This window comes from Hibiscus syriacus, unplaced genomic scaffold (genome assembly GCF_006381635.1).
Source record: "Hibiscus syriacus cultivar Baekdansim isolate YM2019G1 unplaced genomic scaffold, ASM638163v2 tig00111311_pilon, whole genome shotgun sequence".
Taxonomy (NCBI): Eukaryota; Viridiplantae; Streptophyta; class Magnoliopsida; order Malvales; family Malvaceae; genus Hibiscus; species Hibiscus syriacus.
Genome location: NW_024063054.1, coordinates 2,457,141 through 2,480,821, shown reverse-complemented (window position 1 = coordinate 2,480,821; position 23,681 = coordinate 2,457,141). Strand labels below are relative to the sequence as shown.

The window sequence follows — 23,681 nt, the reverse complement described above, 5'->3', positions numbered from 1 at the left end:
TAGTTCTTTTAGATGGTTGGGTTCTTTGATTCCCAAATCTTTCATTTTGAGCTCTCTCTAAGGCTTTAGCACGATTTACTACCTCTTGAAACGAGGACAAGTTCAACATTATCAGCATCTTCTTTAACCTTGGGTACAAACCCTCAATAAACCACTCACACGAATCTTTTTCTGTCGGAATTAACTCGGCCGCAAAATGACTTAACTTGTTGAATTCACACTCATATTCATATACAGTGAGGTCCAATTGCTTTAGGTTCAAGAATTCTTGCTTCATTTGCCTGATAAACTGGTCTCCTATATACTTATGTTTAAACTCTTCTAATAACAACGACCAGGTCACTTGGTCACTTGTCATTCTCAGAGTGATATTTGTCCACCAGATTCTCGCTTGCCCACGAAGCAAAGAGACCACTCCATCTAACTTCTCTACATTAGAACAGTGGAGACCATCTAACATAATTTTTACATCATTAAGCCAAAGGTCCGCAACAACAGGACCTTCTTTGGCTTCACATTTAAACTCTGGTGCTCCTAAACCCTTCAACTCCTTTACACATTCATTCTCAGAGTTGAAGTAACAGAAGGTTGAAAACACGCCAATACAGCATCCAGTGTTCTGAAGAACACATCTTGATTAGTTACAGGCACTCCAAAAAGTGTCTGTTATTCACCTTGCCTGGCCAGGGCAGGTGAATTACTACTTTCAGCGGGCCTATCATCTCCTGCTTCACTTCTAGAGCTACCATGTCCGGACATCTATAAGAACATAACCATATCGTTCTATTAGCAAAACAATATACTTACTATTATATCATATCAAAAGTTTTCACTATTTTATTGGCATAAATACTTTATAGGACACTCTAGACTCCGGTTTATGCCAAGGATCGACTAAACTGTGGCTCTGATACCATTAAATGTAACACCCTCAACCCGTACCCGAACCAGATACGAGTCTGAGGTGTCATATTGACTTTTCAAACTTTGACTCTTGACGAAAAATCAAGGAAATTTAAAACTTTCATTAAAATAACATTGTTACTTTACACAAGTTAACCAAAACAAGACAAAACTGATTAGAGCATTTGTAACAGACACTTTTCTTACATGCCAACATTATACACAACAAAATACATACTTTATCCGTTACTTCTGATCTGATCTTCTAGCAGTGTTGTTGTTCTTGCCACTCTATTTCAGCTCTTCCTGATTCTTGGTACCTACGTGTAAATCACTTACACGCTAAGTCATAGACTTAGTGAGACATATAAATATAATAATAATGCATTACGTATGGATATGAACATGCAATCTATTCATTCAATCATGGCATATACAATTCAATGTAAATAATAATAATATGGTAACATATAACTATAACAATGCAATTACCTTTGATAACCTTTTATAGGCCCATGTACATTTTTGAGAACTCAAGGTATTCGAGTATATTGAGGTTGTTCACTATTGTTGTCACCACAGCTCGTATGGGTCCCACTAGGGGCTATGAAATTTTGTCCCGAAGGACCTATGTATTGTATTTGTCCCGAAGGACCTATGTATTGTATTTGTCCCGAAAGATCACTCCTTAAGAACCATATACATATTCCAGTGGATCAAATCTATCTCAAAAGACCCTATAAATATTCCAAAGGATACATATATGTCCCGAATGACCATGTAGAACCCTCGACTCTTGGCATGCCAACTATACCTATAGCTCTCATATTGTATACCATGGGCATTATTCTTATGTTTCATATGTTCATCTATTCATGTCATTTCTCTTGTGATCGCATAACTCATATCACTTACCATGTCACATGTGCATTTGAATCTATTCACATATATCATTTATCAAATCATATGAACATATATACTTTATGCATGTATCATAATAATTATCATGTATGCATGTTCATAACTATTGTGCTATGAAAATCAACATAGGAATTAGACTTATCACAAGTCTTATTCCACTGTACCATACTTCTAATATGTACTCACCTTAGCCTTCCTTTGACTCGATTCTAATCCTTTAATTGTTCCGGAACGAGATTACGTTCTAAATCTACATAGTAATACATTGATACATATCAGTATACTAATTGATATATTCTAAACTATCATTCCTTAGGCTAAAACGAAAGCTATTTTTATCTTTTAATGAAGGTATGCATCGATGCACTACACCATGTATCGATGCATCCCTTGACGGGTGCATCAATGCACTATCTATGCATTGATACATAAATCCTATTCGATATTTGCATTTGAGGGGGGTGCATCGATACACTGATGGCATTCGATGTTTTTATTTTAAAGGAGTGCATCAATGCACTTCATGTGCATCGATACACCTTGAACAATTTCTGGGATTTATCCTTGATGCATCGGTACAAATTGAATGTGCATCGATGCACATAGCCCAGAAAATTGTATTTTAAGCCCGAAAATCATCCATTATTCTCTTTTAAACCCTTATCATGTCATTAAACCCAATCATTATTACTTAAACCAACTTATATTCATGAAAATCATCTTTAACCTCAAAATCTTATCCCTCATATGTAATTCAAGAATCATATTCAAATTCCAATATGTTATAAATACAATTCTAACACTTTATATTCCTTAATTAGCATGATGACAAATCAAATTTTACTTCAAATTCAACTTATCAACTCTTTTCCATAAATTCATTTAAAACCCCCATTTTCTTTAATCTCTTATAACTTCTTCATCTTTTGATTATAAGACAACTTAAGCTTTCTTTAAGCTTAGTTATCATCTAATGATCAAAACCTAACCTTTAATTTATCAAATAACCAACTAATCAGAAAACTCACCTTTGCTCTAGCTTGGTTCACGATGGAGAGAAAAGAGAATGATGAAGAAAACTCTCGAAACTTTGTTTCCTCTCCCCCTCATTTCTCACGTGTATATATCTCATCCTTATCACCTTTTAATTTATTTATTGGTCAAATGACCATTTTGCCCTTCAATTCATTTAATAATTACTAAAAATCCTTCCAGATAAATCATTAAACTATTCAACCATCCTACTTTAATCACCAAATTCTGAAGTTTTACAATTTAGTCACTAACCCAAATTTTGGGATGTTACAATCCTACCACTAGAACAAGTTGAGTTGAGCCCTGACATGTCTTATGAAGGGAATCCAATCAAAATCCTAGCCAAGAAAGTGAAGGAACTGAGGAACAAGAAAATTCCCTTAGTAAAAGTACTTTGGAGGAATCATAGGGTTGAATAATCTACTTGGGAAACCGAGGAAGATATAAAGATCTAATATCCGCATCTTTTCTATCCAGGTAAATTTTGAAGATGAAATTTCTTATTATGAGAGGAGAGTTGTAACGCCCTGAACCCTAGGTTAAAAGTTCGGGTCGACTCGAGACCCAAATTTTGAGCTCAAATAGACCTTATAAAATAGTGGACCAAGTTTTTATCAGTGGGTTTGAGTTAGGGCCCAAGAGAATTGATGTAAGTGATGAGTATTTTATGTTGTAAAAGGTAGAGGGATTAAAGGTACAATTATTCCCTTGATGTTTTGAAAGTTGAAAACCCTCCCTCTATATTATGATTATACTTGAACCACTCCCCATTATCTTCTCACCAAATACTCTTCTTTTTTCTTCCATGTTTTCTGTCTTTGCAATTCATTCCAAGTGAGATTATAAGAGTTTCAAGTGTAGTGTTTTTCAACCAAAGTAAGAATAATTCCCTCCATCCTTCAAGCTTTGTTTTAAGCTCCATTACATTAGTTTTAGTCATAGAAATAAAATTGGGTTTTGAGAAGTTTTTGTGATAGTTCATGGTTCTAGTTTGTTTTAGTGGATTTAAGTTATAGTTTATATCTTAACTTCAATTCAAGAAGCTATTTGGATTAGTAATTCCTATTCTTACATTTGTTTAGTGAAGGTGATAGAAGAAAGCTCAAGAACTAAAGGAAAAGAAAAACTTAGCCTTAATTCATTTGAGAAGAGTTCTAACCATCCAAGGACTAAGGTAACACATTCACAAACATTTTATACTCTTAGTAAGTCATTAGAGAAATAAGATGATATAATGTTTGCGTTTGAGCATGAAAAGCATTTCCATGGTAGAATTTATGTTTTAGAACTATAAATATGTTTAAAGCCTCTATTATGACCCTTGTTGATCAAATAAAACATTAATCATGTTTGGGGACCTTATTAAGGTCTTTGAGATAGAAAAATAGAGTTTTTCGTACTTGTTTTATTACTTCTGCAGGTATAGTATCGATACTTGTTCTCCCTTCTGGGAAAATTCGTGAGTTTCTAGGCAATAGTATAAAAACTCTTTCAAAAGTATTGAAACTTTGGGTCATAGTTTCGAAACTCCTAGAAAGTATCAAAATCGGGCATAACAGAATGCTTAAAAGTATCGGTACTTATATAAAGTATCGAGACTTTTGCAAAAGTATCGATACTCTTGGGCTAGTATTGATACTTTCATATGTGTTTCCAGATGAGTTGTGAGGTTTACCTCTAAACAGGGAGTTAGAGTTTGGCATTAAGGGAATATAAGGTTCTGCTACGGTGTCTATTGCCTATATCGCATGGCACCAAAGTAACTAATGGAGCTGAAAGTTTAAATTCAAGGGTTACTCGAGAAAATGTTCATTCAACCAAGTGTTTCTCATTGGGAAGCGCCAGTTCTCTTCATTAAGAAGAATGATGGATCAATGAGGTTATACATCGATTACCGTCAGTTGAACAAGTTGACCATCAAGAACCGTTATCACTTGCCCAGAATCGATGACCTCTTTGACCAGCTCAAGGGAGTATATATATTCTCCAAGATAGACTTGAGATACGGGTAATACCAGTTAAAAGTCAAAGAGGCAGATATAGCAAAGATGACGTTCAGGACAAGATACAGTCACTATAAGTTCCTTGTGATATCGTTTAGGCTCACCAACGCCCCGACGAAATTTATGGATCTTATGAACTGAGTTTTCCACCCGTACTTGGATCAGTTTGTGGTGGTTTTCATATATGAAATTTTAGTATACTTGCGATCAGAGGATGAGAATGATCATCATCTCCGAATAGTTATTTAGACCCTTCGAGATTGTCAACTGTTTGCCTAGTTTAGAAAGTATGAATTCTGGTTATCTGAGATTTTATTCCTAAGACATGTCGTAGCAGTAGATGGCATCCGAGTTGATCCTCAGAAAGTTCAAGAGGTCATTGAGTGGGAGCCACCCAAAAGTGTAACCGAAGTGTGTAGTTTTTTAGTCCTTGTGGGCTATTATCGTCGCTCTGTGAAGGACTTTTCGATGATAGCAGCTCAGATAACAAAGTTACTTCATAAAGGTGTGTCGTTTGTGTGGGATGAGAAACAATATAGTATTTTTGAACAATTAAAAACCCTGTTGACCCAAGCATCAGTCTTAACCCAGCCTAAGTCGGGAAAAGAGTTTATCACATATAACGATGCTTTGCTAAACAGTTTGGGATATGTTTTGCTGCAAGAGGGAAAAGTAGTAGTGTATGCATCTCGTCAGATCAAGCCCCACGAGCGAAATTACCCCATCCATAATTTAGAGCTTACAACAGTTGTTTTCGCGCTCAAGATTTAGAGACGCTATCTGTTTGGGGAAATGTACCACATCTTCACTGACCATAAAAGTTTAAAGTATTTTCTTACCCATAGTTAAACTTGCGGTAGCGTATGTGGGTGGAGTTGTTAAAGGATTATGATTGTGTTATCGATTATCACCATGGCAAAGAGAATGTTGTGGCAAATGAACTGAGCCAAAAATTGATGTCACGACTGACAACTTTGCTAGCGCGCCTGAGTATATCCAGTGATAGAGGTTTGTTATCCGAGCTTTGAATAGAACTGAGTTTATGGGTGAAGTCAAAAGACTATAAAGTTCAGATAGTCGCCTACGAGCTCGCGTGGAGCAGGTCTGTCGAGGCAATCCCCAAGGTTTAAAGTGTGAGATGGAGACATGTTGAATTTTAAGGGTCATTTATGTATGCATGATGTTCAACAGTTGCGTAGCAAGATCCTTAATGAAGCCCATTATAGTATGATTTCCATCTATCCCGGTAACAATAAGATGTACCAAGAGCTTTGATCATTATATTTATGGTCGGGCATGAAGAGAGAGGTTTTCGAGTTTGTAACAAAGTGTCTGGTGTGCCAGCAAGTTAAGGCAGAACATCAAGTTCCCTCAGGGTTACTCTAATCGATTCAGATACCACAGTGGAAGTGAGACTGAGTAACGATGGATTTTGTGACTAGGTTACCGATGATTAGATGCAAGCATGATATAGTTTGGGTGATAGTGGATCGGTTGACCAAGTTTGCTCACTTTTTACCGGTTAGAATGGACTTCACTTTAGAAAGACTAGCACAACTCTACATTAGCGAGATAGTGAGGTTGCATGAAGTCTCTATTTTGATCATCTCATATAGAGACCCTAGATTCACTTTTCGATTTTGGGAAGCTCTACATAATTACTTGGGTAACAAACTTCACTTCAGCACCACTTTCCAACCTTAGATCGATGGTTAGTCAGAGCGTGTTATCCATATTTTTGAGGACATGCTTAGGTGCATTATAGATCTTGAGGGCAGTTGGGAGGATCACTTGCCATTTGTGGAGTTCACATACAATAATAGTTATTAGTCGAGCATCTAGATGGCTTCATACGAAGCTCTGTATAGACGCAAGTATATAACACCTATTTGCTGGATTAAACTTAGTGAAGGGAAATTAGTAACATCAAATCTGATCTGAGAAACTGAAGAAAAGGTCATGGTAATTCAGAGCAAACTTAAGAAGGCTTTGGATAAACAAAAATCTTATGTAGATTTGAAGCGCAAGAAAATTGAGCACAAAGTGGGATATAGTATATTTCTTAAGGTGTCCCCGTAGAAGAATGTGCTTCAGTATGGACGTAAGGGAAAGTTGACTCTGTGTTTCATCGGCCCTTATGAGGTGCTTAAGAGAATAGAACCAATCACTTATCATTTATCCTTACCCCCAGAGTTGAAGCGCGTTCATAATATGTTCCATGTGTCCATGCTTTGAAGATATCGCTCCGACACATCATATATCCTATCGCTATAACAAGTTAAGTTGAGCCCTGACATATCTTATGAGGAGGAGTTGATCAAAATCCTAACCAATAAAGTGAAGGAACTGAGGAACAAGAAGATTCCTTTAGTAAAAGTACTTTAGAGGAATCATGGGGTCGAAGAAGCTCTTTGGGAAATTGAAGAATATGTGAAGCTTTAGTATCTGCATCTTTTCTATCTAAGTAAATTTCGAGGATGAAATTTCTTACTATGAGGGGAGATTTGTAACACCCCGAACCCTAGGTTAGTAGTTCGGGTTTACCCGAGACCCAAAGTTTGAGCCCAAATGGACCTTATAAAATAGTGTACCAAGTTTTTGTTAGTGGGTTTGAGTTAGGGCCCAAGAGAATTGATGTAAGTGATGAGTATTTTATGTTGTAAAAAGTAAAGGGATTAAATGTGCAATTATCCCCTTGATGTTTTGAAAGCTGAAATCCACCATTTATATTATGATTACGTGGACTAATCCCCCTTATTTTCTCACCAAATACTCTTCTTTTTTCCTTCCATATTTTCTTTTTTTTCCTTTTTATTCCAAGTAAGATTATAAGAGTTTCAAGTGTAGTGTTGTTCAACCAAGGTAAGAATAATTCCCTCAATCCTTCAAGTTTTGTTTTAAGCTCCATTTCATTAGTTTTAGTCATAGAAACAAAAATGGGTTTTGAGAAGTTTTTGGGAGAGTTCATGATTTTAGTTTTTTTTAGTAGATTCAAGTTATAGATTATATCTTAACTTTAATTTAAGAAGCTATTTGTATTAGTAATTCCTATTCTTACCTTTGTTTAGTGAAGGAGATATGAGAAAGCTCAAGAACTAAAAGAAAGGAAAAACTTAGCCTTGATTAAGTTGAGGAGAGTTCTACCATACAAGGACCAAGGTAACACATTCACAACCATTTTATACTCTTAGTGAGTCATTAGAGAAGTGAAATGATATAATGTTTGTGTTTGAGCATGAAAAGCATTTCCATGGTAGTATTTATGTTTTAGAACTATAAATATGTTTAAAGCCTATATTATGACCCTTGTTGATCAAATAAAACATTAATCATGTATGGAGACCTTATTAAGGTCTTTGGGATATAAAAATAGAGTTTTTCGTACTTGTTTTATTACTTCTACAGGTAGAGTATCAATACTATAGGGATAGTATCGATACTTGTTCTCTTTTCTGGGAAAATTCGTGAGTCTCTGGCAAGAGTATCGATACTCTTTCAAGAGTATCGGAACTTTGGGTCATAGTTTTGAAACTCCCAAAAAGTATCAAAATCGGGCAGAATAGAATGCTTAAAAGTATCAGTACTTATATAAAGTATTGAAACTTTTATAGAAGTATCGATACTCTTGAGCTAGTATCAATACTTTCAGTATGTTTTAGGCAAAAATGTCAGTTTTTAAGGGAATTTGACTTGAGGTACCCCAACACTTCATTATATCATCAAATAAGACTACAAAAGAGAATATTAATGATATTAATTACACTTAGAAACAAGATCAATTAGGATGACATAAAAATAACCTTGGTTGATACTCGAAAATCGATCAAGACATCCGTGTTACTTTAGAAAATGCTAGCATTATCGAAGTATAGATTCAGTCCGGATATATCCTTAGGTAGTGCGCGAGTCACTTAAAGCTAACTAGCTTGGACGCAAGGTCCGACACTTAAGGAATGGGCTAGTCAAGGGGGTTGACCGATGCAGAGATTCTGAGAAACCAGCATCAGTAAACTATAGGGGTATGTGAGCCCCGAGATGCAAAACTCTCGGCCGCACCATGATGTCTATCATAGAGTAGAGAGTGCAGTATACAAGTATACTCACTATTTCGGTTTATCAGTTAGCTAGAGCATGTTATGAACACTTTTATTATGGCTTAGTTGTTAGTGTGGCACTGGGCTAGTTAACTCAGTGTTTTTAATTTGTTTCCTTATGCACGTTAGTCGATGAGCAATCCAAAGATTTTTTACCAACAGTGATCCAGACCCTAATAATGTAGAGTATACCTGATGTCATCTTTTTAGAGGACATGTATACTTGTGGACCCTTTGTATATTTTTGTATGGGTCGTAACTCATTTTAAACATTGGTTTGTATGATATAAATATTATTTTTGCAAGCTTCTTATGTAAACTCCTTTATTTAAATTGTGGTTAATTTATTTTAGCATCAATATTTCTAAATGGTCATTTTAAAATGGAGAAATTTAAAAGAAAAAATTTGATTATCCACTCTGGTGGTTCCATGTGGTATTCTGATTCGTAGATCGTGTGCCGTACTGGTTTAGGGTGTTATAATTTAACTTTAACCGAACAAACGAACGGAATTTTTTGTTCGCATTCGTTCATAAGAAATTTAGCTTGTTCATGTTCGTTTGTTAAAATGATAAATGAACACAAATGAACGAACATAAACGAACGAATATAAACGAACATAAATGAACGTAAACGAACACAAATGAATGAATATAAACAAACATAAACGAACGAACATAAAATTATTTGAATTTATATTCGAGAAGAATTTTTTTCTTTCCAAATAATTTTAGGATTTATATTTTGTTTAATTGATTTGAGTATTTTTATTTGGGTTTAAAATTAATCGGATTTTAAGATATTAATGGGTTTAAGGTTAAAATTTATTAGATATTAATATTTCAAACAAGTCTGAAGATTGGTTTAAATATAAACGAATGGATTACCAAACGGTTCACGAACAGTTTGTTTACAGACCTAGCTACATCCAACAACATGAATATTAAATTTAACAATTCATATCAATACCATAATCATATATCACATAAATCGAACATGATCCAGGGAAGAAATATGTACACCAGATGAGAAATTCATGTTCTGTTTCTAATATAGCCTTTTCAAAAAGGAATTAAAAGCTGCAACTCCTTTTGCATTTTCTTTTGAATTATAGAGGGTAAAGGCTGCTTTCCAAAATAGAAAAGAAGGGTTTTATTTCATCTTCAACAAAGTAGAAGTAAGCTGGAGATTCGCAAAGCTTTTGAATATGTGTAGCGATTAAAAGGCCGTTGATTCTTGTGGATGGGGTCGCTCGACCTGTCACTCAGTGTCACCCACGACTCACTCCTTTCTTCTTTCCACAAATTAACCTCCCATTATACCTACAAAAACTATAGATATAATTGGCAAAATAAATTCTTCTTCAAAAATTACTCATCATCTTTTTCATTTTTTGGGTTGATATGTATTTTTATATTTTAATTTGGTTTCAAAGTTTAGTTTGTTATTTAAATCTTTTTTAGTTTTAATTAAGTATTGGAATTGAGATTCTTGATTCAAATTATGAAATTAATATCTAAACTGTTTTTTTTTGTTTGTTCAAAATAGTATTTATATTTTTACAGTTTTAAAAAATAAAATTCAGAAAATAATTTAAACCCAAAAAATAAAGATTAAATCTTGAAAATAAATACAAGTAACCAAATATATATTACAAAAGTAACTTCTCCATCACTCATACGCTATAACACTCTTAAACAAATTGCACAACTATAATAAAATATATAAAAAAAGAGCAGTCATTAGCAATAATCAAATAAAACTATTGGTTGCAGAATTTGTTTAGGACCACGAGTTTACCATTAAGCCGAAGGTTTCATCGACAAGAATTCTTTTATATTCCTTTATAATTAATTACTGAATTTATAAACATGTGGCAAATACTAGATTTTATAATTAACCGAGATATAAAGATTTTTGTGGACAAGAAATTGGTCAGACTAAATAACGTGTTAGGTCTCTTACGTTGTTGAATAATGTTTAAGGTTTAAATTGACATTATAAATAAAATAAATTTATTTTAAAAAATAATTAGCATGTTATATTTATAAATTATTTTATTTAAATTAATTAATAAATTAATTATCAATAATGAAAAATATGTATCAATTTTTTAGATATACTGGCTACCTTGTTGAATTCTCGTCTATTTTTTGCCCTCTCAATTTCAAGAGTTTTACTTCGATTAATTCGGATCTATTTACGTCGCACACCTGATTTTAATGAGTGCATCTTCTAATTTGAATCTTTTGCATACGTTAGGACTAGAATTTTAGACATACCTAAACGATATTAAATTGTTTACCACTTGAACCGATACTCTTGATTGAATTCTTCTTCTTATTATTTGAATATAAATAAAATCCGGAAAGGCTAGTCTAATTAGAAAACAAGATCGAGGAGGTGGAGTCTTCCATATCAATGGATAAATCACGTTCTAAACTTGGAGGAGGTGTTGCATGAAGGGTGATCCGTGACACCGTTGACGAGACCAGTTTCGCGAGCTTATCAGCAATGGTGTTCGTCGAACGAGGAACCTAACGCGTCAAGTTTCCCATGCACAACAACGAAGAGCAGCGATTGCAAGAATAAGCGAGAATGGACTGTTTCGAGCCAGACTGTCTTCAACCAGTTTGACCGCTTGTAGACAGTCAATTTGGATTTCCAGACGATGAATATCATTGCTCCAAGTAGAGGTGTACAAAAAATTTGAATATCTGAATATAGATTTGAGAAAAATCAGTTTTTTTAAACCGGATCGGATATTTAAAAACCGGATAGTATAACCAGTTTGAGAAAAAATTGGACGATCAGATTTTTGACCGGATAAAAAACAGGGTTTTTATCTGAAAAAAATTTGGTCTGGGGTTTCTAACCGTTAATATAGCTGTTATGGGGTTTTTGTGACCGTTTTTTCTATAAAAAAAATCACAATTTTACCACCCTAAACATGTTTAAATAGGTTGGGGATGTATTTGGTTGATTACAACTTTCTCAAATCTTATTACACAACACTTAAACATCTCTCAAATCTTATTTTTGTAATTTTTTTGTTCATCATGGCTACAAATACCGACCCTAACACGGCTGAATCTTCTATCAAGAGAAACCTTGAAGTCGTGAGAGTGATCGAACACACTCGAAACAAAGATATTTGGATCACTACGATTTATGTGAGATGTCAAATGGCTCGAGGAGGATGCGTTGTAAACTTTGTCTAAAGTTTTATGCACCAAAAGGAAACACAACGTTGAAGAACCAGTTTACAAAATCATGCAAGGCACTTCGCTCAAGATCGGATCCAAGTCAATCGAATCTTACACCGCAATGTGGTGTTTTTGTTTACGACAACGAAAAATTACGAGAAGCGTTTACAAAGTTCGTGATTACAAAAGCATTGTCGTTCGACCACTTTGATGATGAAGATTTCACGGCAACAATTCAACAACTAATGCAACCACGTTATACTCAAGTAAGTCGTACTACCCTTAGAAGAGATGTTATAAAAATGTGGCGTACGATGAGGGAAAAAATGATTTTAGGATTCCAAGAACACAGTTATGGTGTGTTGCTAACATGTAACGTTTGGAGTTCCCCTCATAATACCGGAAATTCTTTTTTAGCAGTTACGGCACATTGGTTAGATCAAGATAATTGGCAAATGATAAAAAGAACAATTGCGTTTGAATTATTCGGTGAGCCGCATACCGGTGCTAATTTATTTACACTTTTAAAAAGGGTAATTTGTCTTTATAAATAAAAAAATAAAGTTTTTTCTATATCCTTTGATAATGCATCGAATAATACAAACGCGGTTTCAAGATTGAAAATATTACTTTCACCGATTTTAGAAGGTGCGTTTTTTCATACTCGTTGCATTGCACACATAATTAATTTATCCATGCAAGCCGATTTGGAGGTTATTAAGCCGATTAGATTAGAATTTAAAGCAATGATAAAATCGGTTCTTTGTAACAACAACAAAAGAATAAATGATTATAAACGATTTTGTAAGTCGGTTAATAAAAAAGCTTTGGGTCCTAATTTTGAATGTTCAACTCATTGGAACTCAACTTGGATGATGATGCATACCGCCTTAAGGCAAAGGGAAACATTGCAAACATTTCACGATCGGCTTTTCGAGAGGGGTCATGTCCCAAACATTTATCTATAGCCAAAATAACCGATTTGCTTGGGGTTTTTTAAAAATGCAACAACTTTTTTATCCGGTGTTTATTACTCTACTAGCCCGTTGGTTCTTAATCAAATATTTTTATTGGCTAACCGACTAAATGAATTTGAATTTGAAACCGAAGTTTTTCAAGAAATTGGTTTTACAATGTAGGAAAAACTTTTAAAATATTTTAAGGAGATTCCCCTCATTTTTACTTGTGTCGCCGCTTTAAACCCAACGTTAAATGTTGGCGGGGTTGAAACACTAATCGAACAAATTGTGTTTGCTTTTAATCTAACCGACGATGAACCCAACTTTGTCCAAAACCAAATAAATTATTTTAACAAATGTTTTTGAGACATGTTTGCAATTTATTTAACTAAATACAGATTAAGTAGTGTAATACATGATCAAATGAGAACGAATGCAGAATCATCTAGTAGACGTCCAAGTAACTAAATTTGTCACTTTTTAACACTCTAGTAAATTCTCAATCCAAACGATCACGTTCTACCACCCCAAGTAGCGAGTTAGGAAATTACATGTCTTGCGATTTTCTATCAAAAATGACATTTGAAGAGTTTGAAAGTTTGGATATTTTGGCTTGGTGGAAAGAAAAAGAAGCGCAATTTCCGATTCTAGCCGCCATGGCCTGTGATTTACTAACCATCCAAGCTTCTACGGTAGCTTTGGAATCCGCTTTTTCTGTTAGTGGCAGGGTTATATCGCAACGGAGATCAAGACTAAGTCCCGAGTCGGTGGAAGTATACATTTTGTTTGAATGATTATTTGGATGGAGCGGCTCGGAAGCAACATATCACCACCCTAGAAGATGCAATTGATGCCGACTTGGAAGCAAACTTACACATTGAAGAAGTCGAACTTGAAATATTTCCTCTAAACGAAGAAGGCGAAGATGATGAAGAAGAGATGGCGATGTAGTTTCTTTTTAAATTTTGTTTCAATTATCGTAAACTTTGTTTCAATTATCGAACTTGTAAGTTTTTAAGTATTTGAATTTATCGAACTTAGAAGTATTTAAGTATTTCAATTATCGTAAACTTTGTTGCAATTGATGACGATGTAATTTTAACATTGTAATATTTAAGTATTTTAATTTATCGTTGATGAGTATCTTGTATATATGCTTTTCACATGCATAAAATATTTATAAATACACCACCACCGGTTTTTTAAAAAAAAATTGGTTTTTTTCAAACCGAAACCGGTTACACCATCCGACCCTCCAAACCGGATCCAAACCAATTTTTTTTTAAATCTGATTTTTTTGGCTAGGTGAAAAAACCGGATCGGTTTTTATCCGATCCGGATCGATTTTTCATCCGACTTTATGCATGTCTAGCTCCAAGCAAGTAGAAGACCTTTGTAAATACCCTAGAGCTCAGCTTCCAGTATCGAAGTGTTCCCGATGTTCTTGCTGAAGCCACACAACCAAACACGATTGGCATCCCTGATGACCACTCCCGAGTAACCATATCCCGTAGTTGTTGTTACGCCACCATCCGAATTACGGCACGTCCAATCCGTCTGAGGTTTGTTCCCGATGTTTTTTGAATACGAATAAAGCCATGAATTGTTTTATTTAATTATGAATTTCAGAATAATTTGTTAAATCGGCTATCATATTGTTCAATCAAGGTTGTCATCTAATATTTGAATGGGCTTCACGCTGAATCTCTTAACTCTAAATATGGGCCGTAATAACCATTGGAATCGGTCAAGGCTCCCAATCGCATGTGCATTAAATAGGGTTTTTGGCCCAATAGGGCAAACAGGAAAAATAGGGCAAGTAGAATTTTATTTTGGGATCTTATGTACTTTTTACAGTGTTGATAGAACTCGTCGTCTTGATATGCCAATTTTAATAAAATATATTTTTTATTAAATTTTATCATATCGTATAATTAATTTGAATAAATTTTTTTTAATAAAACTCGTCATCTCAAAACAATAAATTTCAAGTCATGTAGCAAATATCGTAGATTATAAAACAATTTATACCCTATTGAACTAATTAATTAAACGATTTGCCCTACTGGGCAAAAAAAAACCCATTAAATAGTCATTGTCCCTATTGGGGCTTTAATTGGACCAAATGCCAGCTGAGCGTTTAACTAATTAGCTTATTCGAGCTAGATCCTGTCCTAATAAGACACCTCCAAGATCTGTCAGTTTGAAACATTCAGATCTCACCAAATTAAATATATAAATTGTGAAAAAGTTGTCTTTTGATTGTTAATATATTATTATGAGTGAATCAATAAACTTTTTTTGAAAACAAATATTATGTATATATAAATTTATTATGTGATATATTAATAAAAAAATATAATTTTACGGATGATATTAATTTGATTCTGAGTACTATATTTATTCTTTAAAAATTTTAAAAATACTTGCAATAATCTTAAGAATGTTTATGAAATTTTCTTTTTACAAACAATATTACAATAGTAATCCACGTATCTACACATTCAACAATAACACATTGTCTCCATAAAATCTGACCGATCATAATGGCTATATCAAAATATTTTATTCCTTTTGTTTTGTTCATTATCCGAATATTCATTTCTCTCGGCCAAAAAGGATTCATTTTAAGAACCTAAGATAGAGGCTAAGCAAGTTGCATGAGCAGATTTTTGTCGTTCACCAACACTAAACCAAGCAGGAGAAGTTAAGTATGTGATAACAGAGTGGAAAAACTAAAGGCGACAAGTCAATTATGTTTTGTGCCGGTGGTTAAGAAAGTAAGTTTTCTAAGATGCTTTACCCAATCATCTCAAATCTCCGTTTAATTTCATCATTACGTAATTCTACTATTCAAAGTAAAGATTAAGCCCTCCTCTAAGATAGACCATCATTGTAGTTGGAGAAGAAATCACTGCAAATGAATCTACACCTAAAACATGAATTACAAATTTACAAATGCTGATATTGATTTCATCTCTTTCTACAATAACAATGAAGGTCATCACAGATAAACATTTATATTAGCATGTTTTCATTTTTAGTTACCATAGACCTTTCAAACTACTAGAAACGCTCAACTGATCAGAATTAGCCACCGACGACGACACTCCGTTCCCACACTTAGCCACCGTCCTCACGCTCTCAATCAAAGCCTCCGTTCTCGACTCCTGCGCCAAGATTTCCGCCAACTGATCCGGACTTATCACCAGCTTCACCTTCCATACACCGCTGCTGTTATACCTAGGTAACACCTCCGCCGTCTCCGCCCTCTTCAACACCCTCTGCTGATCGAACGACATTCGATACGGTGTAGTCATGGACGAAGACGTAGGCGTAATATCGTTCCTTTTGGTGATGCTGGTGTTGATAGGGAGGAGATAGTAGAGGCGGCCTGCATGGAGCTCCTCGTTGTGGAGGAGGGGCTGGGAGAGCAAACCGGGTGTTCGGTAGATGGCGTGGCCTGGGAACTCGTTGGTAATGCACTCGGCGGTGATGGGTGCGAATAGCTCCATGATGCCACCACTGGATGTAACCACTCTCACCATGTCTTCGACTTGTGCGAATCCTTTAAAAACACAATTACCCATGTCTGGTCTCGTAGGACGCAATCTTGTTCGCGCTGCTGTTGTTGTTTTTTATATGTGGGATGGAATGTTGAGACCTTTGCGGTGAAATATCAGAGGGAATGGGATTTCTTGGGGGTTTCGGTTGGTGCCGATCCTTTCCTTTGCCACCCCAAAATCTAAAATCCCGTGCTTTTATAGTGAATGGCCCCCACTTTCCTTTGCTTTGCTTGTAATGTTAGAGAAAGAATGCACCGTTGATATAGGAAAAGTAAAATGCCAAAATGTCTCAACGTTAAACAAAAATAATTATATTATTTATGCAACCATTACACATATATACCTTTTTTTCATTGCTTTCGACACTTTTTTAAAAAAAATCAACTCGTTAACGAGTACATTTAGTTGATTAATTACATTATTTTTATTTTTTTATATCCTCTAGATAATAATATGATTAAATTTAGAATTTGTCAAAAAAATTAAAACTCTTCCACTAAAATATAATCCTACAGTTAATTCAAACTAATAAATAATTATTGATCGAGTTTAACTCAATTGATATTTTATTGAAATATAAAAGAACGTGTGGTCAAACATGTTTAATATATATCAGTCGATGAACGAAGAAAAATTTAAATAGTATAAATATTATATAAAAAAATATCATTTAATTATTCTATGTACTATACTCTTATTTTAACTTCTATAATTTTTCAAGTTATCCCATGTATTGTTGTTTTAACTTATTAATTTGTTATTATTTTTTCTTTAAAAAATGAGTATAAACTATGTTAATCAAACGCATATATATAATCAACAGAGTTTATTTAAATTGTAAGCAATTTGATATCTCTTAAGTAAGGTCTTAGGTTTAAGTCCTTGTGTATGCAGAAAATCCCCGCTGGGAGACTCACCTACCAAAATCAGATGTACGACACATGTCGGTCCAAATTAGTTAGGACGAGACCTTATAATCGAAGTGCAAAAAGAAACATATATATGAAATTATAATTTTTACTTTTAACATATGTAATGAAGAATAAAATAATTATACATATAAATGATCATTTAACTATAATACTACTATATAATTATTAAAATGTAATAACTAGCTAATTATTTTGTTTTGTTACAATTACTTTGTATTCTCCAAATACTACCGTCAATAATATCTGAACTTTTAATCTCAAAGCTTGGGGGCATATTAAATTCATTGTTAAGTGGAATATTAAGGCAAGCGTTGGTTGAATTGACCGCATGTATGCGTTGGAGATGATGATGATGGAGGGTTTCATGGTCAATAGAGCCATCAAGTGTGTTAACTCCTTTTAACATGAAAAGAAGAGAAGGGGTTGAACATATTAAATTATGCTCAATCATCAACATACAACACCGTTTGATATAGACTCTCAACACAAGAAATATAGACTGTCAACACAATAAATATAGACTCTCAACCATACAACATCGTTTGATATATTTGGCTAAGCCAGTTTTTTTTTTTTTTTAAAATAAACCAAACCACGAGAGATTTTATATATGAGGTAGATAAAAGATTCATCTTAATTAATTTGGATCGACTCGCGTCGTACATTCGAGATTTTGCTTAAACGATATCAAGTTTATTACCACTTGAACCAACATCTATTAATATTTATTGATATTTTAAAATATTATATATACATATATTTAAATATACTTTGATTAGAGTCTTTTGACCGACTTCACTGGTTAAAAAGATTGTTGTTCTCCTTAGAAATTCCTAATTTAAACAGTTGTATCTATAGAGACTAAGAAAGATTATAGACGAATAATATCTTCTAATAACATACTCTAAAACAATTCAAACAAATTATGGCATATATCAATATTAGGGGTGTTTATTTTTCGGTTTTAACCGAATTAACCGACGAAATCGAATTAGTTCGATTAATTCGGTCGGTCACCGAATGAGTTCGGTTTGGGAACGTTTAATATTTTTTTTAATATTCGGTTAATGGTTAATTCGATTCAAAGTCGGTTAATTAATCAAATTAATTAAAATTATTAAATATATTGTATATATGAAATACATATTTTAAGCTCAAATATATTAAGAATTAACACTCAATTATTTTTTAAATACACTAGGCTCATTAAATTATTAATACCTAATTAAATTTTAATTTAAATAAAAAATACTTATATTATATTAAATTTAATCAAATTATAATTTTTTTTTTGGAAAATTCGATTAACTGACCGAAATAATCGAACTTTACTCGGTTCGATTAATATTTTTTAAAAAAATTCAATTTAATTAACGGTTAAAGAAGAAAATAAATCCGATTAATTCAGTTAATAAAAATTTGATTCGATCGGTTGTCGAATTAACATATAAACACCCCTGATCACTACCATAGCAACTACTCGGGTGGAAAGGGTTACGTTAACTACTTGCTCCCATGATAGCCGAACCATTGGTTAAAGCGTCATTTAACTAAGTCTAAAAGATTTACTAGTACATGTTTACTTAACTATGAAGTAATTTTTTGTCTTCTTTTCCAACTTAGTTCAGTGTTTGAAACCCATTGATATTGTGGGAAAATTACTAAAAAGTTGAAGCTAGGCCGGTAATATGAGCGGATAAACCAAACTCAAAATCATTGATAGGCGTACGTCAAGTCAAGAAAACTAATTATAACCAACGGTTCAAGCTTTCAACTTTGGGCCCCCATCAATTATAGTGACAACATTTTCGAACATTCAATTCACCTCGTTCGTTGATGATTTGTCCTCTGCAATCACTATCAAACTACCTATAAATCTTGGTGGCTGACCTCAGGTGGGTTGTTAGAATTCAATGCCGCCTCCTACATATCATGCATGCTTCATACTCAATAAATTCTCACTTCATTAAGTTCCAGTTTGGGCTGCTTTGAGTGACACTAGTTTTAGTATGGGCCAAAATCATTGAGATAGCTTTGCCAAACAATGTGTTGGCCCATTAGTCCAAAGAGAGGGAGAAGTAATGTGTTGGATGCAAATATTGATGCCGGCTTTCTGATTCTTTGATGATTAAAAAAATATGTACTGATTTTCAAACATGTTTGGTATGAATGATGAAAAAAAGGGAAATTTCATATTTAGGGGGGTTTACTTTATTAATAAATGAAAGAGATGTTTGAGACTCGGTTTGTCCAACACTTGCCATGGCCAACTCAGGCTGGCCTACTTTTGAGTGATTAGGAAATCACAGAGAATCTTCGAGGGAAATCTGGGCATAGGTTGGCTGATTATTTCAGGGTAAACTATGTTATTCATCATTTGGTTATGGTTTTATTTATATTTTGGTCACTAAAAAGCTCAATTAAGATATCAAGATAGAAAACTTATTGATCTTATTGATGGTAATATGTGTTATATCAACTATACGTGATTCATCCATTTTATTTTGGACAAAGAGTTATAATTTATTATTTTATGGATATTCAAAACGATAAGACGTACTTGAAAAGGAGAAAAAAACTTAGAGAATAAGAAATATAAAGGAAGATTGTCCTCTTCCCCTTGTGCTTTGAGACTCCTATACTTGTCCTTAGTAGCATGGGTATCGAGTTCAATATATGTCAGTTATAGAATAATGATTAATATCAATGAGTTGATAAAGCGAATTGACGAGATTATCATGTGACAGAATATATAGGTGATGATTTTAACAATAGTCAAATCAAAATTTAAAAAATAAAAAGTTCAAAACTATTAGTTAAATGAAAATTTGGAATTGTTACCAACAATCAATTAGTCTAGTGGGATAAGACAATATATCCCTTAAGCAAAGTTAGAGATTTAAATCTTGACAATTACAAATGAAGCAAAATGGGTTGAGAGGGTCGTCATTGCTTCTGCAGTACCTGATTCGAATTAGTCGATCAATAGATTGAATCCAGTTGTTATTAAAAAAATTGGAATTGTTCTCCTCCGAAGAACTCCTAAAATTTCAAAAGTATTAACAATAAGAGGATGTGCAACAGATTTAAGTCACTCATTTTTGAATAAGTAACCATAATGATAATACAACCATTTTTTTATTGATATAATAACCTATTTAATTGTAAAGTTTTATACATTTTATTAATTTTATCATACTCTTAAACGGTTCAAAAAAAATCAACCCTAAGCATTTATGAATTCTATAAATTTAAAATTAAGAATAAACTAAAAAAACTACAAATATCAAGAATTAAATTTATAATTATATTAATTAAAAAGTTAGTGATTTGAGTGATAAATTTGATAATGTTACTGCCTTAATTAATTTGTTTGGTTTAGTGACCAAATAAAAACACGGTCATAATTCAATGGTGAAGAGAGTAATTTACCTTTGCTTGTATGTCACAGCTTGTAGAAATAGCGTGTTGTATAGCGGGACTGACGAATGGCAGGGATTACAAGGATTTGTTAGGTCCCTGATATTTTGTCATAGAGGTGACCGACTCGAAGGATGTTGGCGTGGCGGTCGTGAAAAGCGTAATTTTGACGGCCTCTCCCAATTCGCAGGTTCTAACAGCTGGACCCCCCAGCTCCTCAGATACTTTGTCGGTGCCTTATCCTCGCAATATTCATATTTTTGTGCATCGACAAATAAGATAACCTCGTTTAGAAAAATGCATATACTTGTCACTTTTGACCAACAATTACATAAATAGATTACTGGATCATGTTTCACTGCTCTGACGCATTCATCCCACTCTCCTGTACCTACCCTACGATTTCCTCCATCCAACAGTCCGTAATAATTAAAAGAAAAAAGCGATGAAGCAAAAACCGGAGATAATAATAATGAAAGGTCTGATCACTTACATGTGCGAGTCTCTGACTCTTGACCGTCTGCCGGTTTTTTATTTTCTATTTATTTGTACAGCCTTCATGTGGATGGGTAGTACGACTCAATGTCCAGCTCGGCTTCCTTGTCTCCAAAGCCAGCTGCCAACGACATCGTCCTTACACGATTCTTACGGCTCGAATTTTTATGTTACTTTTTTTTCTCACTTTTTCAATATAAATGTTTTATTCTTCTTTCGGAGATGTTTGCAATACCATTTACCAACTGGATCAGCCATTATTATTAAAATTGATTCGCCTTTACCATTATATTAATCCATCCATCCCATGTGCATGCTTTGTGTCACAGAAAGTTTTTCTTTACATAAGTTTAAATTCTGTATATAATCGAAATTTATTTTATATAGTTAAACATTTAGATTTTACTATTAATATTAAAATAACAATACGGAGATATAGTTAATGTAATTATTAAAGTATCTACAAATTAGAGTACGGACTACCGAAATAAAAGAGGGTTAAGCGTACAAGTTTATCTAAGATTGCCTCGATTTACGGATAAGGTGTCGTTATCAGCCCATTCTGCAGCGAATCAAATAAGGATGTTCATGGACGGTATCGTTTAATCTAAACGATCAATTAATCATTATAGCAGTTATGATATTTTTTAATTATAATCTAATCATTAAAAATGGTTAATCGTGAATGGTTAACTTTTATTAACAGTTCAGTTACAGATTAATCTACGGTTAACTACTATAATTGAAGACACTTAATTTCGTCTATAAAATTTATTATGTTATATAATGTATTTACATTGTAAATTATATTATATAATGTAAGTATTTGTATTAATCGTTTTTCATTAACATGTTACAGGTTCAAGGTTATGTTTGAGGCTCAAATCTCGTGACCCAAGTGGCCCAGACCCAACATGTGACCTAGTGTAGACTCAGGGTTTCCAAAAACCCTAACACCGCGTGCCCTCTCTCAATCTCATCCATCGTCACTTACCCGAGGACACCTAAGCCCGTACACCTTTCCCCCATGCTTCTCGGCAACAAGGCACGATCGTGAACATATGGGACTCCAACCAACACGCTTCAATCCTCCGAACCATCCGGCGCAAGAATCTCGGCCAACAAACAACAACCACGGCGTTAGCATTTTACTCGGATTCAAACTCTAAAAGTAGCATTATTTGTACTATAAATAAATCAACACTCACACACGATTTTCCCAGAGAGCATATTGTCATAACCATTTTTCATAAAAATAATTATTTATTATTTTTTTAAAACGATTGTGACTTTAATTTGGAACAATGGGTGATTTTGAATTCATTTGGATTAAATTGGAAAGGAGTCGCCATCGACCTATGAGTTAGGTAGGTCGAATACCTTAAAAACGTCTTTTAAAACAATTTTAAGAAAAATCATTTTATAAGACAAAATTTGATCTGCTTACCAAAGATTCAATTAAACGGGTTCGGGAGTCGGTTAAGCGTGGGGAAAGATTAACACCCCCATAGCACCCAAAATTGGTACTAAAATCGCTTACACGTTGTCGTAAATGGTGGAATTTATGAGCCGAATATAAAGTTAAAAGATGATCCGTTTATCGAACATTGATTAATTTGCTTCGACTTAACTATTGTTAGGGAAAGTTCTTTAACTCGAAAAAAAACCTCGAAATTAGTAATTCTCTGTCGGGAAAACTATTTCGACTATTTCTTATCCATAATGAATATTCCCTATTCGATAAAACGTGAATCGAATATAAATTGAAAACTGACATGTTGTGTAAAATAAATTGTCATTTAGAAACATGCATCGTATTGTACAACAAAAATGAATTAATTAGAGAAAATAAAATTGATTTCCATTTAATTCGAACGTTGTATTGGATTATACCACTTCGATCAAGTGATACTTTCCACGCCCATTCTACAAATACGAGTCCTCAAAGATATTTGAACAAATAACATAAAATGTTGACAATTAGACTTTTAACAAATTAACATAAATTAAAATTAAATAACATGAAACAAACATTGGTAATATATGTATATATATATATGAATATGCAAGGGTAAAAATAAATTTAATATTTATGTATATAGGCATATATGACGCATCACATGTATGTAATGAAATAAAATAAAAAT

General features: G+C 33.6%; 1 protein-coding gene across 1 annotated transcript; it reads right to left on the bottom strand.

The window, feature by feature from the left end:
- Positions 1-15,998: 15,998 nt before the first annotated feature.
- On the bottom strand, positions 15,999-16,711 carry LOC120158454. Its single transcript, XM_039169282.1, has 2 exons — positions 16,170-16,711; positions 15,999-16,053 (listed from the first exon to the last, which is right to left on the bottom strand). Exons 1-2 carry the CDS (start codon positions 16,709-16,711, stop codon positions 15,999-16,001), a joined length of 597 nt encoding a protein of 198 aa, XP_039025213.1.
- Positions 16,712-23,681: the final 6,970 nt, after the last annotated feature.